This window comes from Urtica dioica, chromosome 2 (assembly GCF_054948205.1).
Source record: "Urtica dioica subsp. dioica isolate 48M chromosome 2, U.dioica_male_clone48M_v1_H2, whole genome shotgun sequence".
NCBI classification, from domain to species: Eukaryota; Viridiplantae; Streptophyta; class Magnoliopsida; order Rosales; family Urticaceae; genus Urtica; species Urtica dioica.
The window spans coordinates 48,764,469-48,781,266 of NC_142757.1; the positions used below are offsets into that span (position 1 = coordinate 48,764,469).

General features: G+C 36.3%; 3 protein-coding genes across 3 annotated transcripts; 1 reads left to right on the top strand and 2 right to left on the bottom strand.

The window, feature by feature from the left end:
• Positions 1-215: 215 nt before the first annotated feature.
• On the bottom strand, positions 216-3,469 carry LOC149405207 (RING/U-box superfamily protein). Its single transcript, XM_089606946.1, has 3 exons — positions 3,159-3,469; positions 2,891-2,943; positions 216-1,754 (listed from the first exon to the last, which is right to left on the bottom strand). Exon 3 carries the CDS (start codon positions 1,701-1,703, stop codon positions 489-491), a length of 1,215 nt encoding a protein of 404 aa, XP_089463072.1. The 5' UTR covers positions 1,704-1,754; positions 2,891-2,943; positions 3,159-3,469; the 3' UTR covers positions 216-488.
• A 6,829-nt stretch (positions 3,470-10,298) lies between these two features.
• Positions 10,299-11,184, bottom strand: LOC149405208 (large ribosomal subunit protein uL14x/uL14z/uL14y). The gene is made up of 3 exons (XM_089606947.1): positions 10,833-11,184; positions 10,698-10,739; positions 10,299-10,601 (listed from the first exon to the last, which is right to left on the bottom strand). Exons 1-3 carry the CDS (start codon positions 11,128-11,130, stop codon positions 10,519-10,521), a joined length of 423 nt encoding a protein of 140 aa, XP_089463073.1. The 5' UTR covers positions 11,131-11,184; the 3' UTR covers positions 10,299-10,518.
• Positions 11,185-11,906: 722 nt separating this feature from the next.
• On the top strand, positions 11,907-16,779 carry LOC149405209 (uncharacterized). The gene is made up of 11 exons (XM_089607790.1): positions 11,907-11,955; positions 12,020-12,146; positions 14,272-14,356; positions 14,585-14,636; positions 14,727-14,799; positions 14,915-14,960; positions 15,046-15,144; positions 15,289-15,357; positions 15,436-15,667; positions 15,795-15,928; positions 16,059-16,779. Exons 1-11 carry the CDS (start codon positions 11,907-11,909, stop codon positions 16,626-16,628), a joined length of 1,536 nt encoding a protein of 511 aa, XP_089463916.1. The 3' UTR covers positions 16,629-16,779.
• The last annotated feature ends 19 nt before the right edge of the window (positions 16,780-16,798 follow it).

The following is a 16,798-nucleotide window of genomic DNA, read 5'->3' on the forward strand; positions in this document are numbered from 1 at the left end:
TATTGGAAGCTCCTTATTATTCAGTCCCATCATTACTAGTCATTTGTAAAGGAAAACAAAAACAAAACAGCATAGGAGTAATTTTTTTGGGGTTTATATTTAGTATACTTTTATGGTGTTATATTTTTGTCATGGTGTCTTTTTTTCATCCATGGAAATTATTGTGTTATACTTGACAAATATAACTTTGAAACCAAATTTAGAGGCACTATAGGTGACTTTACATTCGAGACCAATTGGTTCTGAAATCTCCAAAACAGCAGTAAAATCCCCATGAAAAATGCTTCACTCGGGTATGGTTCTGGTACAACAAAACAGAATCATCACATAACAAACACAAACACAGCACAACAATACTTCAAAGACACGGATAAACCCCAGTTAAACAAGAGTACAACCAAGTACTCTCTCGCCAACACCAAAGAACAATCACAGGCATATTTACGAGATCAGCCACTACGACAACAACAACAACAAAAAAACCCCAACTAGAAAAACGACCACCACCTCCGGCTCCTACTCTCCCTCCTCTGGCCACCCAAAGAAGACAAGCCACGCTCCGCCGGGACCGAATTCCTCGAGGCTCCTCGATTCCCCAACCACAGCACGAGAACGATTCCCACGAGCCCCACGATCGGCGCCGCCGCCAGAAACAGCCACCGCCCTCCTCCTCCTCCTCCTCCCCCGCCACCACTCTCCTCCTCTCTATCGACATCTCCGGCGACACCGGCCGGAGAAACCCTCTGTCGATTCTGCCGCCGCAGCTTCGCGTCCTCGTAGTCGATGTCGTCGGTGGGGAGCTCGTAGCGGCAGAGCGGGCACGAGTTCCGCGTCGAGAGCCACGGCTCGATGCAAAGAGGGTGGTACAAATGGCTGCACGGCAAAAGGGTCGCCTCGGCTCCAAGCCCGTCCTTGCAGATCGCGCACACTTCGTGCCGCTCTCTCTCTCCGACCGCGATCCGCGGAAGAGCCGCCACGAACTCGGCCGAGGCCGGCGGCGCTCCCCTTCTCGACCCGTCTTCCTCGACCAGCCGCATCAGAAACTCCTCCAACCCTCTCGAGTCCAAGTAGTCCACCGGATCCTCCTCGAAGATTTCGTCGCCCCGCGATTCCGACCCCGATTCCGATCCCCAGAGGGCGAGCCGGGCGCGCATCGGGTCGATGTCGGCGTCGCTGTCGAACTCGTTCTCGTCGAGGAAGCCCGTCAGGTCGACTGAGGCGTCGGACTCCCCGTCGCCGCCGTACGTCGTGAAAGAGACCGCGTCGCTCTCGGCCCGGGGCCGGCCGAAGCTCGCGGCCGACTCGCCGCCGTCGCTGTCGGTGGCGTCGGAGCGCCACCGGCCGGACCCGTTCGGGGTCGAGCGGCGGTTTCGCGGCTCGTTCTCGGGGTCGGGGTCGGGTCGGTTGTGGTGCCTGGCGAGGGTGATCATGTGGGTGAAGAGGCTCTCGACGGACTCGGTGCTGCTCTGCGCGGCTCCTCTTCTTCTTCCGCTCCGTCTCCGGCGAGGCGGCCTCAGGCGGCGGGACGGGGCGTCGTCGAAGAAGAGGAATTCGCAGTCGTCGCAGACGCTGAGAGGAGGGAGGAGGTTGTTGCTCGGGGGCTCGGTCGAGAGGACCTTGTGACACAAAGTGCATACGGTAACCGTTAAAGGGTCCAACATGGTCGCGTGATAGCCCACGGTTTCCGGTAACTGATGCGACATTCCTATCTCGTGAAATTCACACGTACACGCACCGCCGACGAAGACCCAGCTCTGAAAAATATCAAACACGAGAATGATGATCGTGTCGGGACATGAAGAGATAAATGGGGGAAAAAAAAGGTTTAATCTTTGGAATTCTTACTCTAGCTTCTTACTGGCTACCGATCACAATCCTTTTTATCTCAAGTCGACATGGTGGCAAATGGTAGTTATGAATCATTTGCGAAATTTTCAGAACAATTTTTGGTAAAATAACACGGTAAAATTGACCAAAATGTTGACTACAAAGAAAAAATTGATGATCATGTTGGGCATGAAGAGAAATAAAAAGAAAAAAAAAAAAAAAAAAAATCAACCAAACTAGTCTTGTTTTCGATCACTAACCAACCTAGAAATAGTCCAAAAATTTGAAATCACCACAGGAACCATCCTGTATAAAGCTATATATGATATATCACTATCCTGTGTGTGAGAGAGTGTGAATCCAAGACAATTTCGAGAGGCTTGTTCAATCTCTCCCAAAGGGAATCACCTCAATCTTCAGCTTCACTAAATCTTTGCTTATCTTCTTACTTCCCTCCTTTCTTATGTATTATACTAATTAGTTTATTCAACTACCTATTTTATACTACCCTTGGATTCTTAACAATGTGCTATATGAAATATTATGCCACGAGAACAACATGATTTTTGCAATCAAAAAGAATGCATGCACAGAAACTGAATCAATAGTCCATGTAACACATGTTAAAAGGAACAAAAACCGTTCAAAGAGAATAAGAACAGTCCCTCTTCTTCCTCAACCCTTCATTTTTCATACAGCTCCGATGTTAATTTGCGAATAATTTCCGTAAAAAATCGACTTAAGAGACAAGTGTTTCCCAAAGGAAAAAGACAGATAAACTCTTTGTGTTTCGTTGAAGATGTATATGATCAATCTATACCAGTCCAGATTCTCAACACAATGTCATATATAGATATAGATTCCTCATCGTTTTTTTAAAGATTCCTCATCATTAAAAGTCACAAGCTTTAGCTTAGGAATAGGAATTGAAGTAAATGCTCTTCCACATTGGAGAACCCAGAGAGAGAGGAAACACAAATCTTAGAAGACAATAAAAATACAACAAAAGCACAAAGAGGAAGCTAAATACGTGAATATCTCAGGTGGGTTTTAACTAAATTACCAGATAAAGCTTCAAAGACACGACCTTTATAGATCTCCAGGCTCAAAGAATCCCTGAAAATAATAACGATCAACTACTAATTAGAGATGTACGGATTTTGATTCCTTGATCGATTGACCTTCGATTTCTGGTCTCCTTATTGTTTATTAGTAAAATTAAAAGTAAGAACTTGGGAATCATCAAAATGATGTACGCAAAACCCAAAAGTAGAAGAAAATAGATATGGGTTTGAGGTAGTTCATGGGGATTGAGAATTGAGAGGATTTACCTTTGAAGACCAAGCTCTGAAATCACTATTCGACGCTCCAAATTTATTCACTGCCTTCTCTTCCTCTCACGCTCCTCGAAGCGCATGCTTCGATGAGGTTTCTATTGCTCGTTCTTCTTCGTCTTCACATTCTCTTGCACCGATTTATATGTAAGGTTGTCTCTTTTGTTTTGTTTTTCGTCGGTTCGCTAGATTAACATTATATACGATTCATGTTCTAAATAAAAGTTTACAACTTTAATAAAAAAATAAAAAAATTCCCCGATGTGTATATTGTAAATAAAATATTAATAATAAAAAAAATGCGTCATGGTGACTATGCTCTCGGAGTCGGGTGTGTTTTTGGTATGCAAGTAATAGTAGAGAGAGACATGTTTTTTATTCCATTTGAGCCAAAAAAAAAAAACAAAAAAACAAAAAAACGGCAAAAATACTCAATATTTAGATAGAGATTTGAGTATATAAATACTGTTTTGTCTAAACATTGACTATTTCTACCACAATTTCTCCAAAAAAATAAACAAAGATTTCGGTTATAGGTCCTCTTAATTGTAAAGATTCATATTGTAAGAACGAAATATATATTATTACATATGTATAAATCTTCATATATTCAAGTTTAAGGCTTATTCTTCGTCATTTGAGTTAGAAATTCGGAGTTCGGGGCTCGCTTTCTTTGCCGCCGCAATTTGCTGGGGTTCGATTAGGCTTGTTGAGGCCCGTTTTTAGTTCCCAAAAAAAAAATTAGAAATTTTCAATGTACTTTGTTATTCCCGAAATTTACGTATACTTAATCGATAGTTTGGTACCACCGAAAACAACATAAATCTAACACTAAAACTCGAGTAAAATAAGCTCTAGAGATATCAAACAAAGAAACCAACGCTCATAAGGTAAGAGCGACTTTATCGAACAAAATTTCAAAGAGAAAAAAATTCAGTAAGTCAAAGACTAATCAAATTAATAAATATGGCTAGATAAATAAATAAATCATCCGAGAACATATGCTCGGACGGTTATCACAAATAATCGTCCACTTCTAATGAATGTGCACAATAACCGAATAATTGTCAGATCGTACGTCTGATCAACCCACATACCCGACAACAAGTATTTATAAATAACAAGAAGAATAACATAAAACATGAGGATTTTCACAGCACTCTTACATGTTCTCTCTTTTTTTATAAGATTCATCTATTTAAGATTGTTTTTCCTAAATCATTGAATCTCGGCACTAATTTAGTTCGGTACTCATTTTTTTTTTCTTGTTAGCGAGACAAATAGGTCATTGAAACTCTTCTTCTTCTTTTTTTGTGTCCCCAACAATTTTTGTTAGCGAGACAAATAGGTCATCAAATAATGCTTATGATCAAATGATTCCATAATCTCTTGATTACGCATCATTTTTTCAAATAAAAGTTAGTTTTCCTCTATTCTTTGCCAAACAAGTTATAGCATTTTTATTATATTTAATTATCTTTAATGAGCAAGTAGAGTACCTCAAGTGGTAGGTAGGCACTAGGGATGGCAATTTCGTGTTCGTGTCGTAATCGTGTCGTGTTAATCGTGTTTGTATAAATAATTGCTAGAACCAAATCCGACCATTTATTAATCGTGTTTGAAATCTAGATCCAAATCCGACCGTTTATTTTTTTTTACAGATCCATAACCGTTTAAATTAAACCGTTTAATAGTCGTGTTAAATGGGTATTTAACCGTGTTTTAACCGTGTTTAGACATTTGGACTCAATTAGTTGCGATATAATTATAAAAAACATAACATTCATAAGATCAGAATTGTCATCTTTCTTTTTGTACTAACTTCCGATACATCGACATTGTTTATTCAATTGATTTAGAATCACAATCCATTTATAGCCTGTAAAAAAATAAAAATAAAAACACTTACACCAAAAACAAACACACTTTAAACTCAAGCCAAAATCAGAAGTTCAACAATGCCCAAGACCAGAAGTTCAACAATACCGAAAATCAAAAGTTCAACAACTACATAATCAATACCCAAATTCACATTCACATATTCAACAAATACACTACGAGTGACTCTCTAACCAATACTCAAATGATTTGAAGAAACTGAATATGATACGTTGTAATGAGACTATAATTATTGTGACTGTCAATTATAAATTATGATTTTGCAATACGAATTTAATTGAATTAAAATCAAACAAAATTGAATATGATACGTTATTATGAGACGATAGTTATTGTGAATTGAATTGAATTAAAATCACATAAAATTGAATATGATACGTTATTATGAGATGATAGTTATTGTGATTGTAAATTGTAATTGTTCGATATGAATTGAATTGAATTGAAATAAAATAAAATTGAATGTGATACGTACTTTCAATTTCAAATTGTGATTTTTCAATATGAATTTAATTGAAATCCAATAAAATTGAATATGATACGTTATTATGAGATGATAGTTATTGTGATTGTGAATGAAAATTGTTTGATATGAATTGAAATAAAACAAAATTGAATATGATATATTATTATGAGACTATAGTAATTGTGATTGTTTGAAATGAATTGGGATTTTTATTGCTCCCGTTATGTCAATTGGTATACTATTGACTATATGTTATCATACATGAATTGATATTTATACGAATATACTTTATTTATTACATCATGTTTTCTAATATCAATTGTATGTTTATAATTATAATTTTATGTTTATAGTTATAAATTTATAATTTTACATATATAATATTAATCGTGTTTAAATGGATCGTAATCGTGCTATTACTCGTAATCGTGTTAATTGGATCATATTCGTGCGGGTCGTAATCGTGTTTCGTGTCGACCATTTAATAACCGTGTTAATCGGCTTTTTATCGTGTTACCGTAATCGTGTCGTTTTGAACCATTATTTAATCGTGTTAGCGTGTTCGATCCAATTAAGAACCGACCCATTTATTGAGATCCAAATCCGCTTTAAATCGTGTCGTAACCGTTTCGTGTTTCGTGTCCGGACCAAATTGCCACCCCTAGTAGGCACCTACACGCCCACACCAATTTGACGGAATGGGATTGGAGTCCTACCTGATACATAATTCTCATTGAAAAAAATTCAAAGTATCTTTAATTAGTATGTTGTAGGGAAAGAGAAATTATAATTGTAAAAACAAAAAGACTTGAATAAATTGTTGGAGAGAGAACTAAAGGCCTGTTTGGTAGTTCACTCAAACTGTTTTTGTTTTCATGTAGTTGTAGTCTAAAATTTTTTTGCAGTTGTTTTCAAATAACTGTTTGGTAAGAATTTCAGTTTTTTTTTTTTTATTCAGTTTTTTGTAATTGTGGTGTAATAATTCACATAAGAATTAGGCGTCGAGATATATACTAATTGAAAGTCTTTGCTGCAAATATAATGGTCGTAACTTTAGTAATAATGATTGTTCACAAGTTCATCGGAAAACACCGTTTGTCTTTGTAGTCAATACAACAAATATCAAATTTTGATACCTAATGTTGACTAAAATTAGTGAAAACTCATGTGCTCGACGAGAGGATCACGACCAATTAATAGTTTGTAAAATGGAGTTCCGATAGTTTAAAGTTTGCCATAATTGTAAAACTTAAGTTTTTCAGGGAACGAAAACAAATTCAATAATCAAAAGTGAGGAAAATGAAATGATGTTGATAGGAGAGAAGAAAATGTAAAGAGGATACATTAAAAAAAAAGTTAAAAAAGTTGAGTGAAAAAAATTAGAAAACAACTAAAAACTGTTTTCTGATTTTCTTCATTAAAACAAAAAATAGTTTGAAAACTTTTTGAGTTGTATTATGAGAATCATCAAACAAACAGTCAATTCCGTTTTTTCAAAAAACTGTTCAAGTTAGAAAAGCCAAAAACAGTTTTCAAATGAAGAAACAAACAGGACCAAATTATTTACAATATAACTTTTTATTTTACTTTCTATTCTTAGATTTAAAATTATATTTTATTTTCTAATTCTTTTACCAGTTTTGTGTACTCTTAGCTTTAAGGGTCCCTAGCTTTAAACTCGATCACTCATTTTTCTTTGAAAGGTCTTAAACACAACAACAATTTTTTTTTTTTTTATTGATATATAGTTATCTGTGACTCAAACTCATTTTCTCATTCAGCGGGAAAAGCTTACTATTTACCACCTAGTCCATGATAAAGTACACAACCTAATCAAATTTTAATTGGTTTTTAATTTAATCACATTATCTTTATATCGTCTAATTTATCCTTTAAGCCCATTTTATTTGCCCAAATTAGAATAAACAAAAATGTTGAAATTATATGGCGTACTTCGTCTTCAAAACTTTATAATTTTGATTCCTCAATTTTCATGAATCGATCATTCAATATGTGCATTTCTTATTATGCCTTTACTTCCTTTGAGTTTCTTTACAAACTCGTGACAACGGTAGAAGAAATACTATTCCCAAAACCGATATAGAGTAGGTTTATTTAGCTCAATGGTATTTTAATTTGTCCAAATATTTAGCTCGTGAGATTTCATAACGGATTTCAAATGTTATATATCTAAGATATTCATTGTCCACTTTAATATAGTTGCTGATGCCGAAATGGGTTACAACAATCACAAACAAATTTTAGATGAAATATTGTTTTGAATTTATATTTGCGGATCTCAAGATTCCGTCGTATAAGAATATAAGATAAGGTTTTATTTTATAAAGCTTATCTTATGAAGTGAAATGTACTTCCATTTGAGGTTTTTCTTCGGTACGTCATTTTCGAAGAAACGTACGTGATTATCTTCCATGTTTCAAGATTTTCACGACGTGTATCCACTTGGTCTAAGAAAATAAGCGATGACTTGACGAATTGGAATTTTCTGACCATGTTAATTTCTTTTTAGGAGGCCTATAAATAATGTGGCCTTAATTAACAATAAATTATATCGTTAATCATGTAAGGACTTTCGCTAGTTGATCTGGACTACATCATCTTGAGAAGTTAATCTCACCATCGGCCCTTAGATCGATCTTGGACTTGGCCCTATAAAATTTATGTAAAGGTGAGTAGATCGACTCCTATGCCCATAGTAGTTCCAAAATTTCTCCAAAAAAACACAAACCAAGTTGCACGTTTAGACCCGAAGGTATTAGGCTCTTGCCGAGATGAGCACGTTGCTTTCATTGATCGATCTTTGGTCTGTGGCTAAATTGAATTCTCGTTCCAAACCAACCAAAGAAGGCCCTGACTTGATGTAACAATAAATGGATGGATTGTGTTGTATTGTAAATACTTATATAGAAGGGTATAATTTATTTATAAGCATCCCAGTTATACCCGACTAAAATTCGACTTTGGTATTATCGTCTGCAAGGACCCTAATTGTCTCAAGAATTGCCTTTAACTTTAGACCACCCCCACATCTAGTAATTAGTTAATGCATAAACGATTAGTAAATTGCTTAGAATGATATAAACTGTATGCTTAGCAATTGCACAGAAAATTAATTGAGACCTCGGTACACTATAAATAAGAACACTAATGTAGTCTGGTGGTGTTTTTAACTCTTATTCGAATGCACATATAAACTATAAATTTCCACCCACACCGCGATGAAGTTTTAGAGAAATAAAATATATTAAAGTTGTTTATATACATATATATGTGTATATATATATAACGTTGACATGGTACCAAAAAGACAACTTTTTTTTTTAATTAAACTTAGCTGAAATAAATACTTCTAGATCATCCATTCATGTATATTTATATATAACATTGACATGGTACCAAAAAGTCAAACCTTTATTAATTAAACTTGGTTGATATAAATACTCCTAGATCATTCATTCATGTAATATAATAATAAGAATAATTACATTAACTAAGATTGTTCTTTGAACCTTAAGTTTCCCCCAAAAGTCAAACTCTTTACGTGGAAGGTGTGTAGATGTTGGATTCCGGGACGTACCGTGTTTGAACGCCGACACGTCACGAGAGATTCTCGCCTCTCGGTCTGCCTCATCGGCACATAACCGATTGATCACGCCTTTTGGAGATGCACTTGGACCCGAAAAGTCTGGAAAGCCATGGGCTTTGAGGAGCTGGTCAAGAATTCAAGGGGCACAGATGCAATCGGTCTCTTCTTGGCAGCTATGGAGTCCCTCAAGGTATGCGATCTTGAACTATTTATTGCTTTGGTGTGGGAATTTTGGAACCATAGGAACAACATTTGCGCCGGAAAAAGCACGTGGAAGCCTTGCGATCTAGTTGAGTGGACCAGCGGATTCGTCGAGGAGTATCGCCGCGCCCTGGGTGGCAACGAACTGGTGAAGAACGCTGACCTGGCCTAGTTTTGGAAGACTCCTTCGGAGGGTGTCATTTTTATCTCGGTCGATGTGGCCACAAATGTGGAAGAGGCTAAGGTGGGCGTTGAGTGCATTGCCCAAGACTCCAAGGGGTCGGTTCTTACCTCGGAGATAATTGCAAAACCCCGGAGCCTCTCTCCTCCTCACGCGGAAGCCATGGCGATCCTACAAAGTATGCTTTTTGCTTGCGAGATGGGTTGGAAGAATATTATTATTCAATCGGATTGTTTGGAAGCAGTCTCGGTTATTAAGAATGACACCTTACCAATTACGTAGCTTAGCACGATTATTAGCAATATTAAGATTCTATCTTCTAATTTTCATGTTTTGAATTTTCTTTTTCATACTCGTAATTGTAATAACCCCGCTCATAATATGGCTCGCTATGCTCTTTCTCATGCTCCGAGCACCCGGTGGTTGGGAATCGTTCCTCCATGTGCTTTGGTGTGGGAATTATTCCGTTGGTTTTCGACCGACGTGGTATTATTCCGTGCTTGTAACCACATTTCCTCGAGAGAAAAAAAAGAGAGTTTGTTCTTTGAACAATTGACCATTCTCTTCTTCAGACTCTCTTCCCTTGTAAAGTTGTAGCCTGTGAAGAACTTTAGCCTAGAAGAAAGCCATTATTGAGACGTCACACCCAACATCTGGCCAACTTAAGGCTAAACTTGCTATTTGCCAAATTTAAATATTTTCCCTATAAATCAAGTATTCTACTGAACAATATACCACACTTTAAATCTTTGGTAAATCGGAGCCACTGATTATCTATGAAAATAAACACAAAAAACACTAAAAAGATTATCTATGGAAACAAAAAAACACACCGTCGTCCATTTAGGGGAGTATCGAGAAAAATAAGCCTTCAAAATTAACCGATATTGAAAGACAAAAATCCTACGATAACAAAATAAAACCAACTCAAACCACCAGAGAACAGATCACAAGACTCACAATTTCGAATCAGAATTCTAAATGAAGAAGAACAAACCAAACTCTAAACAATAGCATTCGCAGCGCTGGCGATCCTCGGCCAGAGATCCGCGCATTCCTTTCCGATCGGACCAGTAATTGCACTCCCTGCAATAATAATCATGATAGAGAAATGAAAATTAAGAAAAAATTTAAAGACACTTTAAATAATTCTCTAATTAAATTCAAGCAGTAATAGATCACCTTTCATCTCGCCCTTAGGGTTTACAATCACACCGGCGTTATCTGCAGACACGACAACGGAGTAATTAATTATTATATGTTTCGAGCTAATAAAAATTAAAAATTAGGGTTTGGGGTGAGATTCGAATGAAATACCTTCGAAGTACATGAAGACACCGTCCTTTCGGCGCCAAGGCTTGCGCTGCCGTACGATGACGGCGGGGAGAACCTTCTTACGGAGATCGGGCTTTCCTTTCTTGACTGTGGCCATGACCATATCGCCGACGCAAGCCGATGGGAGACGATTCAGGCGACCTTTGATTCCCTTGACGGAGATGATGTACAGATTCTTCGCTCCGGTGTTGTCGGCGCAGTTCACCGTCGCCGCCACCGGAAGACCCAGCGACATGCGAAACTTGTTCCCCGCCGAACCTCCTCTTCCTCGCTTCGACATTTTCGCTAGCTCGCTCTCTTCTCTCTCGATCAAGGCCTCGCGGCTGAGAAAGTTTCTTATATACCTCAGTTGATCTAGGGTTTTGGCTCTGTGCTGCTCTTACGGTGTCGTTTTAGTGTGATCTGTAAAACGGTGTCGCTTCGATTTCTTTAATTTTCCACTTTTACGACTAATTGACAAAATTGTAATTTGTTTTTTATGGTCCCTCACACGGTATCCACAATATTTCTGTGCGCAAATTTTTTTTTTTTTTTTAAACCACACGTACTCGACCAGCGAGATATCTCATACAAAAATTTAATAGATTTTAAAATGGAATCAGAGTTTTTAAATTTTTAATTAATATAGTCAAAATTTTAAACAAATTAATCAATGTTTATAAAAAATAAGACAGTGTATCAACAAAATGAAAACATAGAATTTATAACATAACTATGTTCTGCTTATTGTAAACTAGTCACAAATCTCTGTAAACGAGTCTTAAAGGTTATAAATTCCTTTCATTAATCAATCATTACTTAAACATAACCAAATAAAAAAAAAACCACGAAAATATTGAAAATAGCATGAGGCTCGTCTCTTTAAATTCTCAATTCAAAATCCCGAAAAAAAATCAAGAAAACATAAAAGCCAATACTATAAAATAAAAAATATGATATTTATCGGGACATACAAATATTTATTGGTGGTAAATACTACTTCATAGTCATATGGTCGATAGTCCAACAACGGAATGAAATTCTTCCTCGCTATACGGCCTCGTCAACGAGAGAATCATGGTGGCCAATGCCATCGTTACTTGCAAGGCTTCCTTGTGTCTATTGAGTATGTCCCTATTATGAACCCTAAATCTAATTTATATACATTAGTTTGTATCCTCATATATAAGGTGAATTTGTCGAGAATGATTACACCAATGAGGACGATGTGGATGATCTTGGGGTGGGGACCGCCGCCAAACTTTCTAGCACCAACTCCGCGTTTCTCTTTGACTCCGCTAAAATTGCCGCAACCGTGTGTGCGCACTCGCATATGCGTGTGAGAGATAGAAAATTCAAGGAGAAAAATTAAAACATGTACTAACTAATTGAAATCCTAATGTTTAAAGTGGCCTAATTTACGTGATTTTTCTATAAAATATTAACATCGGAGATAAAATATTCACTCGTTGAATGTTTTGATAGCTACATGTGTATAAGATTTTACTTTACTTATTGAACATCTTTCACTGCTAAAGATATGACTTCTAAAATTGAAACGGTTTTACTGCACTTTTATAAGCAATATGTCGCTTTTAGTTTTGTGAAAATTTAAGCGGATCAAAGTTCTCCCTTTTAATTTTGACCTAACTTTTAGAAGCAACTTGTCGCTCGAAACTCCACACTGGCGCAGCCTCCACCGTCCCACCGCGGCGTACATGATTTGCAATATATGATTTCTAATATAATCAATGTTTTGCTTATATTGGAAAATAGTCATAAATAATTATAAACGAGTTTTAAAGAATATAGATTGCATTCATTAATCAACCATTACCTAGAGATAACCAAATTAAGCAAACAAAAAAAAAACAAGAAACTAACTAATAAAAATATTTAAAATAGCACTAGGCTCGTCTTGTGATGGAAATTTGAGACTCATTAACAGAACAAAATTGATTTTCTCTAAAAGATCAAGATTTGCTTGAGGTGAATTCTCACGTCAACAACTTCTATGTTTTCATTTTCTATATTTAACAGAGCTAATAACTTTGAAAATTGGAAAGAAAAAAAAATAATTAAGTATACATAACTATATGTTAGTTTTTACCAAACAAGGGGTTGTAAACACCATAGCCTCAAAATAAGGAGATTGGTTCGAGTCGTGGTGAAAAAAAAGTACATGTTACGGAATAATATCAAATATTTATGCCGTAATTACTCCTAAGTTATACTTTCTATTCCAAATATATTAGCATTACATTCTCTCTTTCCCAATTTCAGTTTAATCTAACCCCAAACAAATATATTGAGGCAATATTCTCAACATTAAAGTTTATCTCATTTGACCTATATCCATTACCCATTAAAAAAAAAAAAGTTTGTTCAACTGGTGTGAGTGGAAGTATACTATATAAACTACCTGGCTTAGTTCCTTATATATTTTTTTAGTCATGAAAAATTAATGTGTTGAATTGAAATATAGAATTTATTTCTTATATGTTTTACTAGAATTTCAATCAATTTCTCTATAAGGAATTCAATTTGAGAATATGTCATTAAGTAAATAAAATATAATAAAAAAAATTCTACAAATCCACCTCATTAACCATCCATTATAACACTTAATTTCCTTCCATTAATTTATAAATTTTTTATTGGCATAATTAGCTTTTTATTTTCTTTATATTGCTGTAAACAACAAAGCAACATAACAGCTAATCATATCAGTAGTAAAAAAATAATTGAAACACCAAATTTTGATGGTTAAATGCTCTTTACTTTATCACCTGAATAATAAACGTCTCAAAAAAAGTAAAAGAGAATAAAAGAAAAAAAAAATGCCATTTATAGCAAGCTGTGGTAAGAAATGGGTGTTTTCTATTTTTTTTTTTTGTCATTCCTTTCACTTCTCGCAGCTTTCCAAAAGATAAAATGTAATATAAAGGTATAAACTTTCAAACCCATCCTCTCAGTCACTCACATACCAATATCATTACCAAACCTCAAACCCAAAATCCCAATGTTACACTTTTACAGCCTCATTCTAATGCCATCACTTTAATTTTGAACAAAAAAAAAACCATTTTGATCAGTGTTTGTTTTTGCCAATCTGCTTCAAATGGCCAGGTGGGTGTTTTTTGGGTGTCAAATTAAGAAAGAAAGAAAGAATGTGTGTGTATTTTCATCTCCTCTTGCAATGAAACAGTAAACTAAAATATGGGTTTCGTTTTGTGTGTGTGTGTTGTGCATATTCATGCATGATCATAATATTATAAATAAATAAATAAAAATAGGAGAAGTTTCTTGGATGGTGAATGGAAGAAGGCTAATAGGCGCGTGAGCATCACGCGAGAAGAAATTTGTTCCAATAATAAAAAAATTGTTCCAGGACCAGCCACTAGGACAAGGTCAAGTAAAAAGAGAGAGCTTTATGTACTAGCTCCAACAAAGGTCTGCTTTCATCAATTTCTTTCTGGAAATATTACTATATTGACAAACATTCATGTTTTGCTCAATGGGTTTTGGTAATTGTGCACATTATTTAATGTTGGTTATTTTGCTCAATGGGTTCATATTTAGTCACATACAAATACAATCTCGTGTTAGGCATGAAATTATAAAGAGGAAAAAAAAATCAGTCTCATATTGTTCTCTGCTTGAGATTAAAAACCATCTCTGCAATAGCTAGTTTTTTTTTTATTTTTTTTATTTTTTATAACTGAGTTCTCTTTGATTCAAAATGTTTTTTTTAGGGTGATGAAGAACCACAACTTGAAGATCATCAAGCTCATAATGTTAAAACTGGTTAGCATTTTCTTGTGATATTTTATACCATCAAGTCTACAATATTATATTATCACACATTCAATCTAATTAATATTGTGCTGTATTCAGACTCCAATGTGCCATTTAAGCCACGCACACCCGAAAAACGAGTGTTCGAGCTTATTCTCGATACTTTACAGAGGTAAGAAAACAAAAACAAAAACAAAAAACTATAAGCGTAGTACTATGAACTATGAAGAGGCATCACATTTATCTGTACTATTATTTTGTGAATTCTTTTATTTTGAATGTTTTAGGATAGACACTCACGAAATTTTCGCAGAACCGGTCGATCCAAATGAGGTATGTGACGCAATCTCGGATGATTTACGTGTCCTTGTTCCCATTCCATTGATGTTTATTTATTTATTCCGACTTGTCGCGAAAGGTTGAAGACTACTACGAGATCATTAAAGAGCCTATGGATTTCGGTACAATGAGAGCTAAGCTTCATGAAGGAATGTATGAAAGTCTTGAACAGTTTGAGGTCTTTGTCTCTCATCACTCGAGTGTTTATGAAATCTTAAAATCCACTCATAATTAGTACTTTCCTTTTCCTCCGAATATTTACGTTCTTTATCAAAACGCTTGCCAATCGTTTTGCGATGTTTGTTGTGCTGTTGTTACGCAGAACGATGTATTCTTGATAACCAGAAACGCAATGCATTTTAATCCCTCGGGTTCAATTTACTTCAGAGAGGTAAGTAAGACTATGAACCTTTGATTCAAGCTCTCAAGAAGAAACGAATCTAAAGTGGGCAAATATTATTTACTACAGGCTCGTGTGGTCGATGAACTAGCCACAGAAGTCTTTTGCGCACTTAAAAAATGTCCCGAGAGTTTTGAATCGGAATTCTCTGAGGCAAGGCTTCGAAGCGCTCGAAGAACTCGCCCGAAACTGGCTAATGATGCGAAATCCAACAGCGCGACGATCGAAGATTCGTCTTTGAAATCCATACCAAGCTCAACGAACGCTTCTCCGAATATCAAGAGGCGAACCAGGTATCGAGGTAAGAGAGAAAGAAAAGATATATATTAAAGTCATAGCATTGATCACATGAACTAATATTGGTTTGTATGTTTAAGAGGACATGCATTTGATGATTTTAAATAATTTAATCGTAATCTCTCAAGCAGGTGGTTGCAATGAAATAGGATCAAGATCTATCGAATCCGATAAACGGTATACGTACAGACCTTGGAAATCTTCTTTTGATCAAACCGAATCGATTATCTCGTTAATGCCTTCCAACAGAAAACAGCTTGAGCATGTGAGTTCTTTTTGAAAGCTTTCTAATTTTTAAGTACGTTTTCATAATTTGGTATAAAATATTTTAAACTGACATTATCCGAGTTTTTATGACCGGAACTGGTAATAAATTATGTTCCCTTCTCGGACAGGTCGTTCAGAAAGAGATTTGTTACAGCGAAAGCTTAATGTCATTCGCCAAAGATTTAGGGCCCGTAGTTCAAGCGATCGCCAGACAAAAACTAGTCGGGTCTAATTTCCCGATCAAAAACCGTTCCGCGGAACGAAATCGATCCGTCGATTCGCCACAGACTTCCGCAAGAATCACGGACAAAACAATGGAGTTTTTAGAGGACTCTGAGAAAATCAAGGCCAAGGCAAGGAATCTTGTTGGAGAGGAAGCGATTCCGAGCGCAGCCTTGTTCGCTTCATCTTTGCTGGCTCGAGCTCGAGACCCGAGATCCTCCGATGATCATGCAGGGTTGTTCAGAAAGAAGCCGTGCCGTACAGTGTTTGACCAGCCATCGGAGGTTGACTTTCGGAAAATCCGTTCTGATTCCACTTCGGGGAATTGTCTAAGAGAGGACGACCGAGGATCAAAGCCCCATTTCACACTCGGATTCCCGAACTCAAGATCTCTAGTCGGTCAGACAAACGCGTTCAGGCAACTCGCATTCTTGCACCAAAGCTCGGGTTCTGAAGTGAACTTCTTCAACGCTTGAAAGATTTCTTGTCTCCCAAGTTTGACACTTGATAGTACACTTTTTTTTTTTATCAAGTCACTTGATAGTACATGGGTAATATGAACCACAATTTCTTTTTGTTTACACATTTATTCTTGCGTAGAATTGCAAGAATCTTTCTGTTGACTTGTGGAGATTTCTCATCTATA

What these genes read in the sequence shown, in the direction of transcription:
- LOC149405209 (XM_089607790.1), top strand. Translation starts at nt 11,907, where the DNA reads ATGGTGGCCAATGCCATCGTTACTTGCAAGGCTTCCTTGTGTCTATTG. An exon ending in AACCGGTCGATCCAAATGAG is followed by an intron (nt 14,961 to 15,045) that starts GTATGTGACGCA and finishes TTGTCGCGAAAG; the next exon opens with GTTGAAGACTACTACGAGAT. An exon ending in GAGGCGAACCAGGTATCGAG is followed by an intron (nt 15,668 to 15,794) that starts GTAAGAGAGAAA and finishes TCTCTCAAGCAG; the next exon opens with GTGGTTGCAATGAAATAGGA.
- LOC149405207 (XM_089606946.1), bottom strand. Translation starts at nt 1,703, where the DNA reads ATGTCGCATCAGTTACCGGAAACCGTGGGCTATCACGCGACCATGTTG.
- LOC149405208 (XM_089606947.1), bottom strand. Translation starts at nt 11,130, where the DNA reads ATGTCGAAGCGAGGAAGAGGAGGTTCGGCGGGGAACAAGTTTCGCATG. An exon ending in TGTCTTCATGTACTTCGAAG is followed by an intron (nt 10,740 to 10,832) that starts GTATTTCATTCG and finishes TCGTGTCTGCAG; the next exon opens with ATAACGCCGGTGTGATTGTA. An exon ending in CCCTAAGGGCGAGATGAAAG is followed by an intron (nt 10,602 to 10,697) that starts GTGATCTATTAC and finishes TTATTATTGCAG; the next exon opens with GGAGTGCAATTACTGGTCCG.